Source organism: Lygodium microphyllum, chromosome 5 (genome assembly GCF_053477565.2).
Source record: "Lygodium microphyllum isolate KBCC chromosome 5, Lygodium_microphyllum_v1.1.10, whole genome shotgun sequence".
Taxonomy (NCBI): Eukaryota; Viridiplantae; Streptophyta; class Polypodiopsida; order Schizaeales; family Lygodiaceae; genus Lygodium; species Lygodium microphyllum.
In genome coordinates, this window is record NC_141139.1 from 20,791,035 (window position 1) to 20,810,249 (window position 19,215).

At 41.1% G+C, this 19,215-nt stretch overlaps 1 protein-coding gene and 1 pseudogene across 1 annotated transcript; one reads left to right on the forward strand and one right to left on the reverse strand.

The window, feature by feature from the left end:
• The first annotated feature begins 4,240 nt into the window (after positions 1-4,240).
• On the forward strand, positions 4,241-5,233 carry LOC148035579 (pyruvate kinase isozyme A, chloroplastic pseudogene; annotated as a pseudogene).
• An 11,383-nt stretch (positions 5,234-16,616) lies between these two features.
• Positions 16,617-18,616, reverse strand: LOC148035580 (alpha-1,6-mannosyl-glycoprotein 2-beta-N-acetylglucosaminyltransferase-like). Its single transcript, XM_087677540.1, has one exon. It carries the CDS (start codon positions 18,361-18,363, stop codon positions 17,017-17,019), a length of 1,347 nt encoding a protein of 448 aa, XP_087533666.1. The 5' UTR covers positions 18,364-18,616; the 3' UTR covers positions 16,617-17,016.
• Positions 18,617-19,215: the final 599 nt, after the last annotated feature.

The window sequence follows — 19,215 nt, forward strand, 5'->3', positions numbered from 1 at the left end:
TATACTCTAGTCCAAACTTGAATAATTTTCTAATTAAAGCAACATGAAAATTGCTTTATTACACACAGTTGATGGTGTAACAGTGCATCCCAAACCCATCTGGCATAAGTGCAAGAAGGATGGCCATGGAGCCCTATCATGCAGCAGTGCACCTACAAAGTGAGGTGTGTAGTGGTGATGGTGGAGGCCCGTCCTGTGTGTGTATAGAGGAAAACAAGAACGTACCTAACTCCAATTAATGTAATGTCCCTCAATCCTCAGCTCTCAATTGATGAAAGAAAGATCAATCGCACTCAACTTCCCCTCTATCTCATGCTCTGTTGAGAATTAGAGGAGGGCAACTCATTTCTTATACCCATTGATATAATCCTCACTGTCAGCTGTGCAAAGGATATATGCTTTGTGCACAATTGATGGTGCAATAGTACATCTCGCCTTGCCTTGTGCTGGCATATGGTGCAAGAAGGAAAGCTAGGGAGCCTTATAGTGCCATGCACAAGAACAATTTGTGCTTGATGCATTGAGAGGTCCATCCCATGTGTGCAATGCCCCATTCACATATCTCACCTCTTTATTGACTATAAAGGGCAAGGATAGTCACTCACCCAACCCTCTGTCTCATGCTTGGTTGATAAATACAAAGGGGAGCCCAGATTCACATCCCCATCCCGTTAGGATGAAAGCTCACATCACTCAAAGGATTGTAGATGAAGATCAACTTCATATGGTTGATAATGTCAACTTGAATCTATTGATAAAGAGGCATACCCAGGGGGGAGGTAGCCAACAAGTCTGGTACTTGGATTGCATATTGAAAATGTTGTCTAATGTAGAAGTCAAAAGTACTGATGGGGTTGCAAGATACAACACACCAAGGGAGGTGGCATGGGAACTGCATTCAGGAAGATTGACGAATGATTTAGCTATCTTGGACTGCAAGGTGTTGTCATCTTTTCCACAGCCAACTTCCCATCCAAGCGTGTGTGCCGCCTTTTCTTGGAACGAGGCCTGTTATGACAAGGAATTTCTTCATTTTCTCCCATAATAGTTTTTTTTCTTATATTTTTTTCTTTTTATTTTCTTTTTCCCCACTCTCGAGGGTGTTTCCACCTTTTCTCGAAGAATAGGTTGGCATGACAGGGATCAAAGTTCTTTTCTCTTTATCACTTAGACAGAGCCATTAGGGTTGACAGCAAGTACTTTATAGGGGCCCATCCATCATTGTTAAATCTTGCATGGAAGCTTGCTAAAATAGGAATCATAATCAATGACTAAATCACCTTCCTTAAACTGCGTTTGCATGATGAAGCTATCATGATATGCCTTTCTTTGAGCTTGCGTGGCTTCCATGTAGTGTAAGGCTATCCTACAAGTCTCATCTAGACATTCCAAGTGCAAGAGGGAACACTGCAAGGACTCGTCATCACCTAGGCATTCTTTGATAGCTACTCGCAAAGAAGGCAGCTCTAACTTGACAAAGAAAACGGCTTCTATATCGTACATCGGATGGGTCTATCCTGTAGTAGGAGGTTCTATATGCCCAGAAGAGGGCTTGTGTAAGTTAATCATCCCAATCATAGTGATGTGTAGCAATCTTTCTTGTAAGGATAGAGCAGAGGATGCGATTGGTAGATTCAACTTGGCCACTGGCTCTGAGGTAGTAAGGTGTGGACATGCGATGGAAGACCTTGTACAATTCTATCAATTCTTCCATAATTTTGTTGAGAAAGCTCGTAAGAAAGTGAGTACCTCTATCACTTACTAGATCTAGGGAACTACCAAAGCAGGTGATGATATTCTCATACACAAATAGGGCCACACTATTGCCATCATCTCGCGTCATAGCTTTGACTTCACACCACTTTGTAATGTAGTCTGTACATACTAAGATGTATCTGTTCTGCTTTCTTCTGGTTGGCAGATCAATGGGGCCAACAAAGTCAATTTCCCACTTCTCAAAGGGCTTTAGGGGAAGGATGGGTTGCCGTGGCATAGCACTAGATTTAGTAGGCTTTCCCATCCATTGACAAGCATCACAATATTTGCAGTAGTCATAGGCATCCTTGTGGAGGGTCAGCCACCAATATCCAACGAGCAAGGCCTTCCTAGTTGTCGCTTCTCCTACAAAGTGTCCTCCACAGGGCTAACCATGGCATGCTTTCAGCACTATTCCAATCTCATCTCTTGCGATACATATTCGTAACACTTTATCTTTGCATTTCTTGTACAAAGCACTGCCTAACAGGGTATAAGGGACTGATTCCAACATGAGCTTCTTCTTCTCATGGTTGGAGATACCAGGAGGATGATGTTGAGTTGCTAAGAGGTTGGCTTTGTATGCATACCATGGGGTTACATTTTCGACTAGAAAAAGGGAAACATCAAGGAAGTTAAGGTCATCCTGCTCCTCTTCGTCACTCTAAGGGATCCACGATGACAAATGATCAACCCCACAGGACATGGGAGCGGCAAGGCTTAGTAACCACTTCAAAGTCAAACTCCTAAAACAAAAGGAGCCATCCATCATTCTTCCCTTCATATCTACTTTTTTCATCAAGAAGGACAGGGCCTCATAATCCACATAGAATTTGAAGTGAGTTGACAGTAGGTAGTGTCAAAACTTCTCTAAGGCAAACACCATTGCTAAGCACTCAAGCTCTGTCTCACTGTGTAGTTTCTTTCTCAATCGGCTACTTTTCGTCTTGCATAATAGATAGGTTGATCCAACTTCGAGGAGCCCTTTTGGCATAAGACTGTGTCTAGGCCTTCAACAAATGCATCAATGTGCACATAGAACTCCTTCATCCAATCAGAAGATTGCAGGATGGGTGCTTCAATCAGACACTGCTTAAGGGTGTTGAATGCTTCATCACAATCAATGGTCCACCTAAACTCTACATCTTTTCTTAGGAGCTTATGCAAGGGGGCCTTTTTTTCAAAGTGTGCAATGAATCGTCTGTAATAGCCCATATGGCCAAGGAATTCCCTCAACTATTTGAGGGTAGTTGGCCCTATTAAAGATGCAATCTTCTTGCAAGATTTGTTGCTATCCCTTGTGCAAAGACAATGTGGCCCAAGAGAACTCTTGATGAGACTCTGAAGACACATTTGTTAGGGTTGATAGAGATCCTGTACTTTCAACATCTGTCAAAGCATTGCTCCAGGTGTCCCCAATACTCACAAATTAGGCTATAGACATAGAAGTCATCTAGGTATATCTCAATGAAATCATATAGATGGTTTTGGAATGTGGCTATCATCACCATTGGAAGGTAGCAGGAGCATTACAGAGCCCAAAATGGCATCAATCTATAAGTATAGGTTCCCCATTTTGTTGTGAAGGTTTTTTTGGATTGATCTTCTTCTGTGATCTGGACTTGGGTGTATCCACCTAAATCCATCCACGAGGGAATAAAGCTCATGGTCAGCCATTGTCCAACAGTTGGTCTATGAAAGGGATAGGGAAATGATCCTTCTTAGTCTTGGAGTTCAGCTTTCAAAAGTCCACACATGTTCATAGCTTTCCATTCTTCTTGGGTACTACCATGATGGGAGAAACCCATTCACTATTGACCATTGGATAGATAAACTTAGCTTCCAGGAGATTTAGCAATTCAGCTTTCATGAGGGCAAAGTAATTTGGATTCATGCACCTATGTCTTTGTCTCACGAGCTTGGCATCAGCTCTAGGTCTATATGATACTAGCACACCATGGAATCAATCCCCTTGAGATCTTTGTAGGACCATGCAAACACGTCAAAGTTCTCTTTCAATAGGTCATGTGTAGGGCTGACAGCTCTTTTTCTAGAAGACTGATACCCACCTTCAAGTGACATTCAATATCTTCTAGATCCATAAACATTAATTGCTTTTCACCTTCAACTTCATGAATGAATGTCCCATGGACTACTTGTGGGTACAAATCTAACTCCTTCAAGGGAGTGGTCTCCTCTTCTGATGCTCCACTGAAACTAACGTCCACTTTCCATGAGGGCTCTAGGCTGACTCCTTGGGATGCGAAAAGGGTGTCACATATATTTTGGATCTTATAGGAGGGTTATTTATCTTTTGACTTGAGGACTCATCTTTTGAGGATGCCTCCAAGAACGTTACACAACAGGAACCTTTAGAGGTCTGTTTGGGGCTACAAGGCTGCTGGTTGTTGGCAAGGTGCATCCTCATCATCCTCTCTTGAGAAGGGTAACTTTGAGCAACAAGAGCCACTAGAGAGGTGGCCGAATGGTTTAGGATGGGAATGCAATGCTTTCCACAATTTCATTCAAGGACTTGCTTGACATCGATTTCGATATATTTGAAGTAGTGGATTTTATTGACATCTCATTTGTGAAATCTGCCAAGGTCATTAAACATCTCAAAAGTTAACTTGCGCAAGATCATTAGAAGGGACCATTCAAGTAATCTCAAAAATTGAAAGCATTGATTCGCTCAAGCATCTAGAAGACATCATACGAGTATCAGATGGTGCGATGGTAGTCAAAGATGATCTTGGTGCACAAATCTTGTTTGAGCAGGTTCCATCTATGCAACGGCAGATAGTGAATCTTTGTCATCAGTTGAACAAGCCAATCATTGTGGCTTCACAACTTTTAGAATCTATGATTGAGTATCCAATACCAACAAGAGTTGAGGTAGCAGATGTCTTAGAAGTTGTGAAGCAACGTGCTAATGCACTGATGCTGTCAGGAGAATTTGCCATGGGTCTTTATCCTAAAAAAGCATTGAGTATGCTATGTACTGTGAATTTGCAAATTGAGAAATGGTGGCAACAAACAAAATGACATCAAGTTATTTATCTGAGAGAAACTTGTAATTCCCTTTCAAATCACATTTCTGAAGAAATTTGCATTTCAGCTGCTCATATGGCAAATAATCTTGAAGCTGATGCACTATTTGTGTACACAAGGCATGGTGAGATGGCCTCACTTCTTTCACGTTGCTAGACCAGACTATCCTATCTTTGCCTTCACCTTCAAGATCTTGTTTTGCTTCATCAGGTTCCTTAGTTGCACTGACAGGATCTTCTTGAAGTTTCCTAGAAGAACCCCCTTGTACTTGTCCTCAATGTACTTGGCTATGGCATACTGGCTCAACCCTGTGCGCTCCTTCAATGCCACAATGGCTTCAGAGCTCATTTGCAAGTATGAAGGCCTTCGGGGCTTTGGGCTTCTTGGCAGCGACAGGCTTGGTCTTCTCCGTGATCCTGCAGGATGAGCTTCCCACAAAATGGCAAGGTCTTCTGCCTACTCCAGGTCTTCTTTCCTTTTGGTCTTTGGACCTCTGGTCACTTCACTACTACTCCTTGTCCATGTTTGTACCTGTGTACCTAAAAGTTTCTTGGATTTGTGTAACTTAAAAGGAAAACCTTAAATGAAATGTGGCTAGCTGGATCAAGAACCTGAGAAGCTCTAATACCACTTGTCAAGGAGTGGACTGGAGAGGAAGAAAGAGAAGAGAGAGACTATAGAAGAGAGAGAAGAAGAGGTGCAAAAGAGAGAGAAAGAGAGTGGCGAGGAGAGAGAAATATTAGAAAATGAGAGAGAAATACCGAAAGAGAGAGAAGGCAACCATGAAAGCTGAGAAAGAGAGAAGATGAAGGAGACTTGTATTATAATAATGATGATCCAAAATCAAATACCTTACACCTTTTATACCATCCAATGTAGCTCATATTTTATCCCCATTATTTTATTTCCCCTCTCCTACACATTTGATATGGTTCTATGTGCTAGACTCATGAGAAGGCTATAGGATAATGATGTCCCTAAGGAGATACAGTGGAGTATCTATGCCATATACAAGAAAGTGACAAGTAGACTATGGACCCTAGGGGTTATCTCAACCTTAATCAATAGCACTATTGCAGTGAAATTGGGATGTCCACTCTCACCCACTTTATTTGGGCTCTACATAGATGAGGTTTTAGATTATATTGATAGAGAGGGAGGAGCCAAAGCTAGTCTAGCTAGGGTGTTGATACCAATACTACTCTATGCACATGATATTGTGCTTACATCTGACTCACATGAGAGACTACAACAACACTTGGATGCATTTATTAGCTTTCCATAGAGATAGAAAGCTTAGGGTGAATCTTAAGAAAACCAAGGTTATGATATTCAATACCTTAGCTACTTGGGTGACAAGATTTGAGCATCAACGCACATTTGATGAAGAATCAGTGAGATTGTTGGACAATATGTTTGCAATTTTCTTAGAGAGAGACATTAAAGGCTTGACTAGCACAAGAATATGTAGCACTAGGTGCACTAGAGAGACAATGTGCACATATACAGTCACACACCAAACTATGGCTCTTTGATACACTACTTACACCCACACTCCTCTATGGGGCAGCCATTTGGGGCAACCATTGATATATCATGATGGACTAGAGAGGGATTTTTATGATGGACAGGAGCATATAGATCAATTGTTGATAATGATGATATCACCTATTATATGAGCAACTACTCCAAGCAATGATTTTTATACATAGATTATGGGAACTTCCTCACCCACAACTAGTATATGCTTCATCTAGACAATTAGCAACTAAGAGTGATAGACATTGTTGGTATGCTCAAACGGATACATGGATGAGCTTGCATGGATTGTAGATTGATAGATTACCCCCCCAACGATTATAGCTTGGATTTCCCTAAAATTGAACTCAATCAATTAGAGCTAAACCATGTGATCAAAGCAAACAGATTGAGACTAGAAATGCGAGGACTTGGATTAAACACCGTTCTCCACATGGTGCAAGGATGGCACACTACTAGAATCACTTCCTTTAGCTCTTTGAGGATGGGTTCATTGAGCTATATGGATACCCAACTACCACATGGGCTACATATAGCTATTGAGCAAATCCGTACCTCAACACATCATCTGACTAAGATAGGAAGATGGGAAGGTATGGAGATAGAAGATCACATGTACCAACTTTGTAGGAGAGAGCCAGAGACAAAGGAACATTACATTTGTGGATGTATAGGATACTATAATGTTTGAGGTAGATATCACTATCTCTTTCGAGAGGATTTGGGCCCTATACAAAAAGGAAATTTGTTATTTGAGGACCAAAGGTACTTGGGATTCTTTCTCTTAGAGATTCAGAGACATAGAGCAACTACTCTATAAGATAGGAGCTCCACCCAAACAAAGTCTTGTTACAACTTTTCCGCTACCACATAGTCTAGTACAAAACTAGCCATTGTTGTTGATAGTGGCTTCATCTTCAAGAGGTATCTCCTTGGTTAAAGCAAGGGCAGTTAGTTGAGTGAGATGCCTACATCTTCTTGGGATGAGACCCTAACATCCTTATCATTGATAAATTAGAGCTATCATTGAGTGCCACATGAGACAAATGTCGAGGCATCTTAATCACATAGAGCTACATCTCCACTAATAGAGATACTTCACTAAGAGAAAAAGAATTTCTACTATTTCTCTTCTTTTCTTTTCTTTCCTATTTCAATATTATTATTTACATTTGTACTTTGGGCATATTCTTACATAGAATATAGCCCAATTTCTAGTCTCATAGGCATATGTTTTACCTTTTAAGATAAGAGATGCATGTGATTCAATGTATTGGGCTGATCTCATAGGCCACATTGGACCTCTAGAGATGATAAGATCCTCCTCCTCCTCCTCCTCCTCCTCCTCCTCCTCCTCCTCCTCCTCCTCCTCCTCCTCCTCCTCCTCCTCCTCTCTCTCTCTCTCTCTCTCTCTCTCTCTCTCTCTCTCTCTCTCTCTCTCTCTCTCTCTCTCTCTCTCTCTCTCTCTCTCTCTCTCTCTCTCTCTCTCTCTCTCTCTCTCTCTCTCTCTCTCTCTCTCTCTCTCTCTCTCTCTCTCTCTCTCTCTCTCTCTCTCTCTCTCTCTCTCTCTCTCTCTCTCTCTCTCTCTCTCTCTCTCTCTCTCTCTCTCTCTCTCTCTCAAGAAGCAAGCAAGCAAGCAAGCAAGGGGAAAATGTGAGAAAGAGAGCAAGAATATTTGGCACACACATTCCACTCTTATATACATGGCCACTTTTTGGAGACATTCTTACATTGGGGTCCCACATTTGAGTTGGCCCTTTTAATGGCTTTTTGGCTATAAGACTCTTTCTTTTAGGATCACAATTTTCTTTCTAAAGTTCTAAGGACTTGTGTACAATTCGTACAACAACTTTATGATAGACTACACCTTGACTAATTAGTCCTTTGAAGACATTTTCGATTTCATTTGCTATTTCCTAGTGTTATGCTTATTCCTTGCACTTTTTTCACTATTCTCTTTTCTCTTATTGATATTCTTCTTTAGCTACTACTAAGGATTAACACTAGAGGTCAGGAGGGGGGATGTTGGAGCAATGCCACCCATAGAATGGCAACCACATAAAGTGCCAGGAGTAACTGCTATAAGGAGGGAACTTTGTGGCTATTACCACAAGGAAGAAGGGGATTTGATATGGCAATGGTCTAATAGAGGGAGTTGGCCAACTAGGCAAGGACCAAAGTGGCTTGCAACCTTACATGCCAAAACAACCACAAGGAAGAAGGAGATTTGATATGGCAATGGTCTAATAGAGGGAGTTGGCCAACTAGGCAAGGACCAAAGTGGCTTGCAACCTTACATGCCAAAGCAACCAACTCTTCTCCTCCTCCTCCTCCTCCTCCTCCTCCCTCCCTCCCTCCCTCCCTCCCTCCCTCCCTCCCTCTCTCCCTCTCCCTCTCCCTCTCCCTCTCCCTCTCCCTCTCCCTCTCCCTCTCCCTCTCCCTCTCCCTCTCCCTCTCCCTCTCCCTCTCCCTCTCCCTCTCTCTCTCTCTCTCTCTCTCTCTCTCTCTCTCTCTCTCTCTCTCTCTCTCTCTCTCTCTCTCTCTCTCTCTCTCTCTCTCTCTCTCTCTCTCTCTCTCTCTCTCTCTCTCTCTCTCTCTCTCTCTCTCTCTCTCTCTCTCGGAGTGGTGGTAGCTTGAGGTTAACTCTAATTCTAGATCGAGGCTAGGTGACAAGTGGTAGCTCTCCTTCACTATAAACCCCATGTAGGTGTTGCAATAGTTTTTGGAAACCATATGTCTTTGTTGTTCAAGTGAACTAAGATAATTAAGGTCACTTGAGGGACTTTTTCTATGGTAATATTTGGTTCCCTCTTCCCCATGTTTTTTCATGATAGGATGCTTGTAAAGGTTTTTCTTTTTTCTTGGCCATTGAGGTGTTTAGTGTTCTTGGAATATTTTGAGGGTTTGTGGGTCCATAGGGTCCTCAAATATTTACTTCAAGAGTTCATTCATATAGACTTGGGATTTTTTAAAGATGTTCCATTGAAATGTTCATGGAGATTCCAAATAATATTTATCCTAAATCTATAAAGTTGTGTTAGTTCCTTCTATTTATGGAATTGCATATAGAAGGATGTATTGTTAAAATTCATTGAGACACCTTTGCTCAATTATTTAAGACATATTTTTTGAAATTCACTCCAGTATACCTTAAGTTATTTCATCAATGAACATTGGAAACGTTACATAGAACATTAATTCAATGCATATATTTTGTTTTGCAAGTCATTTGAAATGGTAGCTTTTAGGTGTACGGGTCATGCTAGATATCAATAATCCAATGTTGTAAATAGTAAGTGCACATTGCACTTACTATTTAAGTTGGGAACCCAATCACTCATTGATAGCACTTAAGAGGGTTCCAACATCGACATGTCCATGTGAATGTGTGATCATGTATCAACACTTACTATGTCATTCAGATGCATTGATTGCACCATGGTAAGGAATGTTGTTTGTATGGTTGACAACAAAAAACAATTCAATATGATTGACAATAAAAAACATTACAACACAATTTTGCACAATTTTGCACAATTCAATGGGGTTCAAGTAATGTCATTTGGTTTCCCACCTTTTAATGTGAAGGGAGATGAGTTCCTAGTAGCTGTAATGGTGGTAGTTGGGTTTAACATGTGTGTGTGTGTGTGTGTTTTTCAAATAAATAATGAATAAGTAGTGATTTTTTTTTGTACAAAAGGTGTGTTTCCCTAACAAGTGTTGTTTGGTGTGATGGCTTGAGGAAACCATCTGTCAGAGATTTTGGGTTTGAGAACTTGGAGTTCAACAAGTGCATCTAACTCGAATGGTTGGCATAAGAGCTTGTAGAGATAGGTCACTAGGTCAGTTAAAAGATTTGGGCCTTCCATTCAGCTTGCTACATGAAGTTCTTCTTCCAATAGCATTTTGTCCCCAATGGACATTATGGTAGTATAGAAGGGTATGTTAGATCTTGAGTGATGAGAATAGCATGAGGCGAAATTCCATTGCAGTGTGTGGGGTCGTGCTAGATGGTTTTTATTGAGTGTCATTGTTCCACATTGGTCATGAAGAGACTATCATTAGTAGCAATATCAATGCAATGATTGTACCAGACCCTTAGGAATGGATGTTATGCTTTACACTTTTTGTAGATTTCAGCCATTAGGGTTATTTGCCTTTGTGAATTGAAGCCCAACTTGAGATAAGGTGCATGGTCTTAGTGGCTTTTCTATGAAAGTGTCATGAGAATATTTTTCTCAGTTGCTTTGCTCTTGTAAAAGATGTGTCCACTATCCTCTCAAATAGCCTTCCAATGGGAGACAAGCTCTATCTTCTGCTCATTGGCAATTCCTAGGTCAATCATTTTATATTTCAAAGTGAATGTTTTGAATGTATTGCCAACCAATTTTGTGGCCATTTGACAAATCAATTAGCTTCCTCATGTGCGTGATTTGAAGATGATTTCACTTTGAGTAGTTGTGATTCATGCATAGTCTTTGTAGTTGCAAAGGGTGGGGTTGTAGCTATACTTTGGGTAGCTTTGGTCTATATACCCAAATAGTTCCTTGAGGTATGATTTTGATATCATGGGTCTCAGGCTTACAATCTAATTGGTTGTGTTGTTGCACCATGTGGGCCTTTGTTAGTTGATGTTGGTGAGTGTGAGGTGCTTGTTTCAGGACCCGAATGAAGTGATTACCCTTGTAGTAGCCTTGCACATTTAGTATCACCTTGGGTACTATGTGGGACTGATGTGCAATTTAGGTCTAATGTATTGGCTCTTCCTCCATGGCTTACAATAAGTTCCTACAACTATTTTGCATGGGTTGCCATAACGTCATGAAATTTTTGAATTATTAATCTTGACGATGGGAGCCATTTATCTTGGGCCAAAGAAAGTTCTTTCAATAGACTTTCTGTTCATTCGATAGGCATCACTAGCTAGATGGGTTTAATAGGACATTGTGGTCTGTCAATCAGTTCTTCCTTGCTAAAGATAGAGATAATTCTGAATACATGGTTCCACAAAATCAACTCAACATTGTGTTTTATGCTTAAATGGGCATCCTAGCAAGATCTCTCACCCCACATTGTCTCAATTTCGGAGAACATAAAAAACAATTAGGATGCTTTAGGCCTCAATAGTCACTATTAACTTGCACTTGCTTAATACTAAGTATGGCAAGCCTCCATATGGATTTAATTTTGTGTTGGATGGTATAAATAAGGGTTGTCCAATTTACTACCAGAACTTGTAAGGTAAGATGATAATGTTTGATCCTTCATCAATGAGAGCATCAACTAGGATCCTTCTTGAGGTAGTCAACTTGAGACACAAATATGTTGCTAGTATATTAATTTCCTCCTCTCGATGTGAGAAGCAATGGTAGTGTCTCAGCACTGGACACAATTTTGTTAGTCAATTTGGTAGTAATCCCTTCACTTTGCAGCAAGAACCTTTTAGCTGCTCTCTTCTTCCTTTTCTTGGCATTCTTCTTCCCTATTGTGGATCCATTAGCAATAGACAGCATCTTGAGGGGACACATGTCTTGGTTGCCCCTAGTTTTAGCACTCAATGGGATCTTTATATTGAGTTGATGCTCTTCCTCTCCCTAGCCCTAACACCATGACTGGTAGGGGTAGGTAATCCATAAGAACTATGCTACCCTCCTTGTCATAAGTCACATATGGATTACTAGGCCTATTGGGCTCAATTGTTGTCACACCATGCCTGTCATTTCTTGAGCACTAAGGTCCAACTTTGCGACTTTTTCTCACAACTACTACTAAGCTCCCTCAAGCCATTCTTTCACGTCTTCAATTACTTTAAGTTAATGTTTTGGGTTAAGGTACTCTCCCACTTTTTCGATTACTATTTTCTCCATTTAGGGGGAGGTTGCAACAATCTCCACTTTTCTAACTACTTTGCTAGGCATTATCATTATGTCCCCTTCACTTTTGACAACCACCTTGGAATTTTGTCATCATGCCCTCTTTTTATGATTCTTCCTCCCGATTGATGATCCATCCAACATAGACGGTTCTAGAAGGCTTAATCATGAAGTTAATATGTATGGAACTATAGTCCTCATCCTAAGGATCAATTCCAATTGCCTTACTTGTTGAAACCTATCTTTTGGGTAATCAAGTGATGCCACATTTCAGGGCTCATGGCTCTGGTTTGTTATCCTTGTTTAACTCTTGCTTCTTGGGACATCAAGATGGTATGTATATGGATTGATGACAATGCCAACAAGAGACGCCTTCTCTTTCTTACAATGCACCAAGCCTCTCACTCGCTCGAGGATCATCATTGGAATTGATCTATAATGCACAAGGTGTGCATTACCCCCTTTGAATATATGCATATTTAAACCCTTGTGGGCCAAGATGAAGCTATGGTGTTGTGTGCATAGTAGGCAAGAAATGAGGAGCTCTATACAAGGAAAGAAAAAGGATTCATGAAACTAGTATCCTAACTTGGGAAGTCCAAAAAACACCTCCAGTTCCCTCTCCTCCATTGTCTAGCTCATTGGTGTCAACTCTAGGATCCAAATTGTGATTTAGATCCACTCCACCCCCTCATAGAAGAAGGCAAACAACATCCAATCTCCACCCTCACTCACTATATTACAAAAAGGAAAGCCTCAAGTTCATAGATGGAAGTAGCCAAAACAAATAGATATGCCATTCATTATGTGTGATGTTTTGAAGTACATAGTCATGTTGCTATGTGCATGTATGTTGTTGCATGCATGGATGTTTTTTGCATTCATGTATTGCATGCTTGTGCTAGGTAGTTGGAAAAATATGTTGATTTTAGCAAATTGGTAAGGCAATGGTACTACATGTTTTGATTGTTACTGTCCTTGGTCACATTTTAGAATTCATACATTGTCTTTACATTTTGTCTTTACATTATGCATTTACTGCATCTGCTAATAGTCGCATGTATGTGTTAGCTAATTGGAAAGAGATGTTGGCTTGAGAAGATAAGGCAATGATACGATGTATGTGTTATTACTATTACTATTTTGGGTCGTTATGCATATTGTTGAAAAGTCATGCCTTTTATTTACATTATGCATTTTATATATTTGTTGGTAGGTACTAGTATTTACATACATTATATTACCAAAACGAGCTTCTTTTTATAGTCATGAATTCATTCAAGGATTATTATCCTTGAACTTCACAACGCAAGATGTTTTGGGTCCTCCTCATGTGCCTCCTAAGAGGAAGACAATGTTTTGCAAGACCAAATCTCAGGCAAATGAAGTTTGCAACCTTCCAACTCAAGAAAATATGCATTAGTCCTTACCAAGGCAAACATGCATTGAGGAGGTGCTAAGGTCAAATACAAAGGTATGAAGTCGGAGCTTTGGTAAAAGAAGTGACAAAAACTTTGTCATTTAGCCTAGGTCCTCTCATTGACTTGGATAGAATTCATGCCTTGGTTGAATGTAACCATGCCTTGGCACTATCAAAACACAATGAAGATGTACAAAAACTTGAAGTGCATAAAATAGATATGTATCGAGATGAAGGAGCTCATTTACTTGTGGACAGTCTCACGAGAAAACTAAATCATAAAGAGGATTCTTTATGAGTTCTTTACAAAATGCCAAAGATAGGAAAGATGTATAGGATGTATTGAAAATGGAGTTGAAAAATGATGTTCAAAGGTTGTCACTGAACACCTAGGCACTAGAGGGAGTAGTCATAAAGCTCAAGAGAAGCATGATTTCACATAGGAAAAAGAGATGCTCACACATGCATAGTAGAAATTTGTCAGCAACATGCAAGCCAAAAGAAACATTGTTTTGTTGTGTGCCTCTACCCAAAGTCCCACTTGTTTGATATAGACACATTTCATTTGCCAAAAATTTGTAGTGCTTGTGTGTTGTTGGATGATGATGCACTTAGCATATTCATATCACCTTGTAATCATGTACATCACATTTATTATTTTGCTCATATTGTTGCCATGCATAAGAATACACGCATTGATTCTAGACATATGCACAAAATCTCATACACCATACAATCTTTGTTTCTCCTAAAGATGAGTGATACCTTGTCCAAGGAGCTTCACAAACAATATGATCTTCGGTGCTCTTCAGCAATTGTGATGCAAAAAAAGGCATCAAGTCTAGTATGAACCCTAACCTTCCCATCAAGCTAATTATTAGTTCTAATTATCTATGTTGATGAGAAGCCTAGAATATGTGGCTTCTTTTATGCTAGGTACTACAGATGACTATATGAGGTAGTGCTAGCTTGCAATATGAGTATGGTCACTCTAAATTGGAGTCTCAAAGACTAGTAGCTACCAAACCGATATTACCATCTACTAGTCTAGGAATGGTAGCAACCAATCTTAGACTAGCAGCTACTAGTTCCAAACTAGCTACTAGCCTCACACTTGTAACTATCCATTCTAGATTGGTAGTTACCAATAGCTACTACTCTCAAATTGATAGCTACCAATCTCAGATTGGTAGAATGATAGCTACCACTATGAGATTAGTAGCTACAATATGATATTGGCCACTGCATGTGGTGAGATTGTTCTCACAAGGTAGATTCATAGCTACTTGTGTAATGATGGCTATTAATAGTTAGATAAGTACATGGTAGCTACCACTAATTAGACTAGTAGATATCTTTACTAGAAGTAGCATAGCACTTAGCACTTTTGGATGTGGTAGTTATCACTTTTGGGTAACCTTGGGAGACTGGTCTACTACTACTTGTGATTACATTATTTCTACTAGGTTATACCAATAGCTACCATTGGCATCATCTTTGGTTAAACTATTTCCATTGGGATAGACTAGCAGCTATATCACTACAAGATTGGTAGATGCATTGTGATACTGGTTGATGCATGTGATTAGATCATTCCCTCAAGTCAGACTTGTAGCTACCATTGTGAGCTCAATAGAGCTACATTTGTGAGACGATTGTGAGGTTGATAGCTACCATTGGTTAGATTGAAACCCATTGGTAGCTACTTTTGAAATTGACAGCTAGCAATAGTTAGATTAGTACTAGGTAGCTACCACTACCGAGGCTTGTAACTTCCACAATGAAGCTAGTTGTTATCTTTACGGGAAGTAGCATGGCAACCACATTTGGGTGTGCTAGCTACCACTTGGGTTGTTCTTGCCACCATTAAAAGATTGGTTGCTACCTTTTTTAGAACTAGCAACTACTACTAGATGTACTAGCCACCTCTTGAGGCGACTTGGCTAGCATTTTTAAGATGCACGTTAACCATCAATGATAATGTTTGCGACTTGGTTTTTTGGTGATTCAAGTGAGTCAACAAGAACACAAAGTAAATCTTAGAACTTGTAGTTCAGAGCTGCAAGTTTAGAATTGAAGAAACACCATGTTTGCACGTTATCACAAAACATATAAAAAACCTTCGCACCACTTCAATCCTACCGACTCCTGTTCTTGCCAAAGGCAGGACTACTAACCATCCACTTGAGTTCTTTGACCTTCAAATACGCTAGCATTTCTGACCCATGGAGGAACATATCTAGGCTTTCAAACATTCATCATTATTGAATTTGATGACTAGTTGCAAGGTGTGGTGCAAGAAATACAGCACATGCATCAGACCAAGAAATGTAAACCATAACACATAATGCAAGCTTGTTTATTCCACATAAAATTGGTAATGTTGTAACGTGCTTATTTTACAGCAATAATGTGATAACCAGTCATTTAGTTAAGTGGTAAAACCTTGCTGGTATCCATGTCACAAAAAATTCATTGAGAAGTTGATTGTTACATTATTCAGTCAATTGGTCATGTCAAAACAAGAGGTTCATCAAGAACTTCGCTGCTCCTAAGACAAAAACTTATAATCAACCCCACAGAAATTATCAGCTCATCAATAGAGCTTTTATCAGTAGTTACGCTTCTCAGTTTGCAACATCACGTCAAACAGCAGCTTATAATGCTAGCAAGCAGCAGACTCATCAGTATAGTAACATCATTTAACATCCAAAAGTGGTAGCAGCGGCTCATCAATATAGTAACATTGTTGAACATCCAAGAGAGGATGATAATGATGTTATCAAGCTTCAAGGTCACAACATTATGTCGACAGCAGCTTATAATGTTTACATAAATGAAGCAACCACATACTAGTGGTCAAGATCTAACAACACATCCAGGACTGAGTTTAGCATTGCTTACACAGTGAAAGTTTGTGACATTTTTGTTCATGTCACAAGAAAGCTATATGAAGCACCTTGAAGCTACAAAAGCAATGGCTGTTAAAAACTCTTAGTCTATTAGTCTATTAGAAGGCCGAATAATTACACTCTTATCTCATGGAACAACACGAATCCATGTATAGAAAGTCTTAAATGGGTGTAAGGTCTACCATCTTGCTGTATACATGGTTGAAATGTCCTCTTGGTAAAGTTACATGCATAACCCTGCTCTGTCTTAAGACATCAACAATTTTTCTTTTGAGGTTGACATACTACAGATTTTCTCTCACCGAATCTTAACCCATGGCCCAAAGCATGAAGAGATAAACGTTCAAGACGTATCTCTAGGTCCATCAAGGGGAGTTGAATCTACTTGAATGGCACTCCACATCTCTGCGTCTTCAGAGAGCTAGAGTGGTGAAGAAACACTTGTACATTACATTGTCTTAAAGTGTTATGTAATAACACCCGAGTGGTACATGGAGGCAAAGTCACGACACAAGTTGCGATCTCGTACATCACCCCATCCTCCCCATCCTCTGAATCCTTGGTTGTAACCTTTCATTGCCTTGTGCTTGACCTCCCAGGATGTCTTGATGTTTGGAACAGTGTCTTCTTCTTCAATGGAAGGCAGCTGACCACCCTCATCCAGACAAGGAGGTTGTCCCTTCTTATTTCCTTGATGCAATCCACATTTTCCAAAGTGACGGGCACTTGCACGAGGCCCTCGCAGTGTATATATGGATTTTCCCCAATTAGGATACACGGCCACCCACATGGTAATGTCCCAATTATAATCATCAAAAGTACAGAAATTCTCTGTGTAGGCATGTATCTTCCTCCAGACAGTCCTGTTAAATGCATAGCCAACATTCCCAATTTTTTCAGCTATAAGGTTCTCACTCCTCTCTCCACTGAAGTTGACGTCTTCAGGAGCCAAGTTGCAGGCATAGCAGTCAGGACACTTGCATAGCTTCAATGCACAAAGAATTTGCATGTTTTTGTACGCATTGGGAAAGAGGTAGTGATCTTCTTCAATGAAGACCATGTGCCCATCATAATCTCGGGTCTCAGGCAAGCCATCCCAGACTGTGTTCATCATCCACCACCAGTGGTGCTTTAGGGAGACTATGCGGGGAGATCTGTGATTTCCATACTGATCAGCATCACCTGTACAGTGCTTCACCTGCGGATCATCCTTATCATGGCAGTCACCTCTGCTGGTCCCGGGAAATGAATCAGGATAGATGTGTGGTGAAAATGGGGCAAAGATCTGCTTCACCTGGCAAAAGCGGATGCCTTCGATAATGGCATTTATTTCCTCAAAGTATCCATCATGGCTGACAATCAACAAAGCCTCGCTGATGCCATCTACCCGTGACAGTGCATCCACGGTGGCTCGGAGGTAGGCAGGCCGATTGTGTACATAAAGCACCAAAATAAGGTGATCCGAGGGCAGATTGCGGAAAAGATCACGGTTGCGGGGCGGCAATGCATTCCTGCGCTGCAAAAGCTTGGACAAGCCATTCTGAGGAGGAAGGCTGACGTTCCTGCTGGGAAAGGGAACCTCTAAAGAGACAGGCCCCGCACGAATGGGCTGCACGCTGGGGCAAAGTGTCGAGGCTAGGGATCGAAGCTGAGGGGGGCTGGGGCCCCAGTAGAGCAGGTGGACAGCTAGGAAGCCCAGGAGGAACAAGATCTGGATCGCAGTGACGACGGCGCAACGGCGGGACCGGAAGAGCGAGAGCTCGGCGAGTCTCTGGCGGCCGCGGTGCAACGCTGCACGCCCCAAACGCCTCATCCTGCTGCTGCTGTTGCTCCTGCTCCTCCTCTGAACCTGTCGCCGCCGACCCTCCTCGTCTTTCTCCTCTGTTGTGTCTCCTGGAACGCAGATTCGATACTCAATCTACTCTGGGTCGCTGGGACTTGGAGCCGCTTTCAGAATCATCGAACCCGCCCACACACACAACGCAATGAAAAGCATGGGCAATGAATCCTTAGGCGCTCTCTCTCATCAAGCTGCCATCACCGGCCACACTCCCTGGAAAAAAGTTGAAACACTCATTTGATATTTATAAGACCCGTCACACCCGCATTTCCATAACTCGCCACACATGAAAGGACCGACCTGCTCTTCTTGACTTGCATTTATTTTTTGTCAATTGATGATGAGTGCTACTCTAGTCTCTCGAGTCTCAGGCCCTCAACACTATTTCCCACGGGGCCTTGAACACTCGGAGGAGTTGGGATCGACGATTGCAAATGCACATGATCGCGTGAAGTCATTAGGACCGGTACTTTATGATAAAGTAAACCCAACTAAGCACGTAAATCCAACTAGTCGGCGTTGCCGGTTTTTTTATCTCCACATGTTGCATGGGCCCTAACAAGGGTGTGAGGTATCCAACTAGTCAGGGTTGCCGGTTTTTTTATCTCCACATGTTGCATGGGCCCTAACAAGGGTGTGAGGTGGTGGTTCAAATTTTTATGGAGTCCACATCCACATTAAATATTCCAGTATGGACTCTTGAGATTCTGGTCTTGTGGATAGCCTTAGAGCAAACGTAAACCCAACCAGATTAAGTAAACTTTACCAAAGAATGTAAGCTCGATTCACCAAGATTCCAAAGTCACCCAAAACTATTTGTGCCAA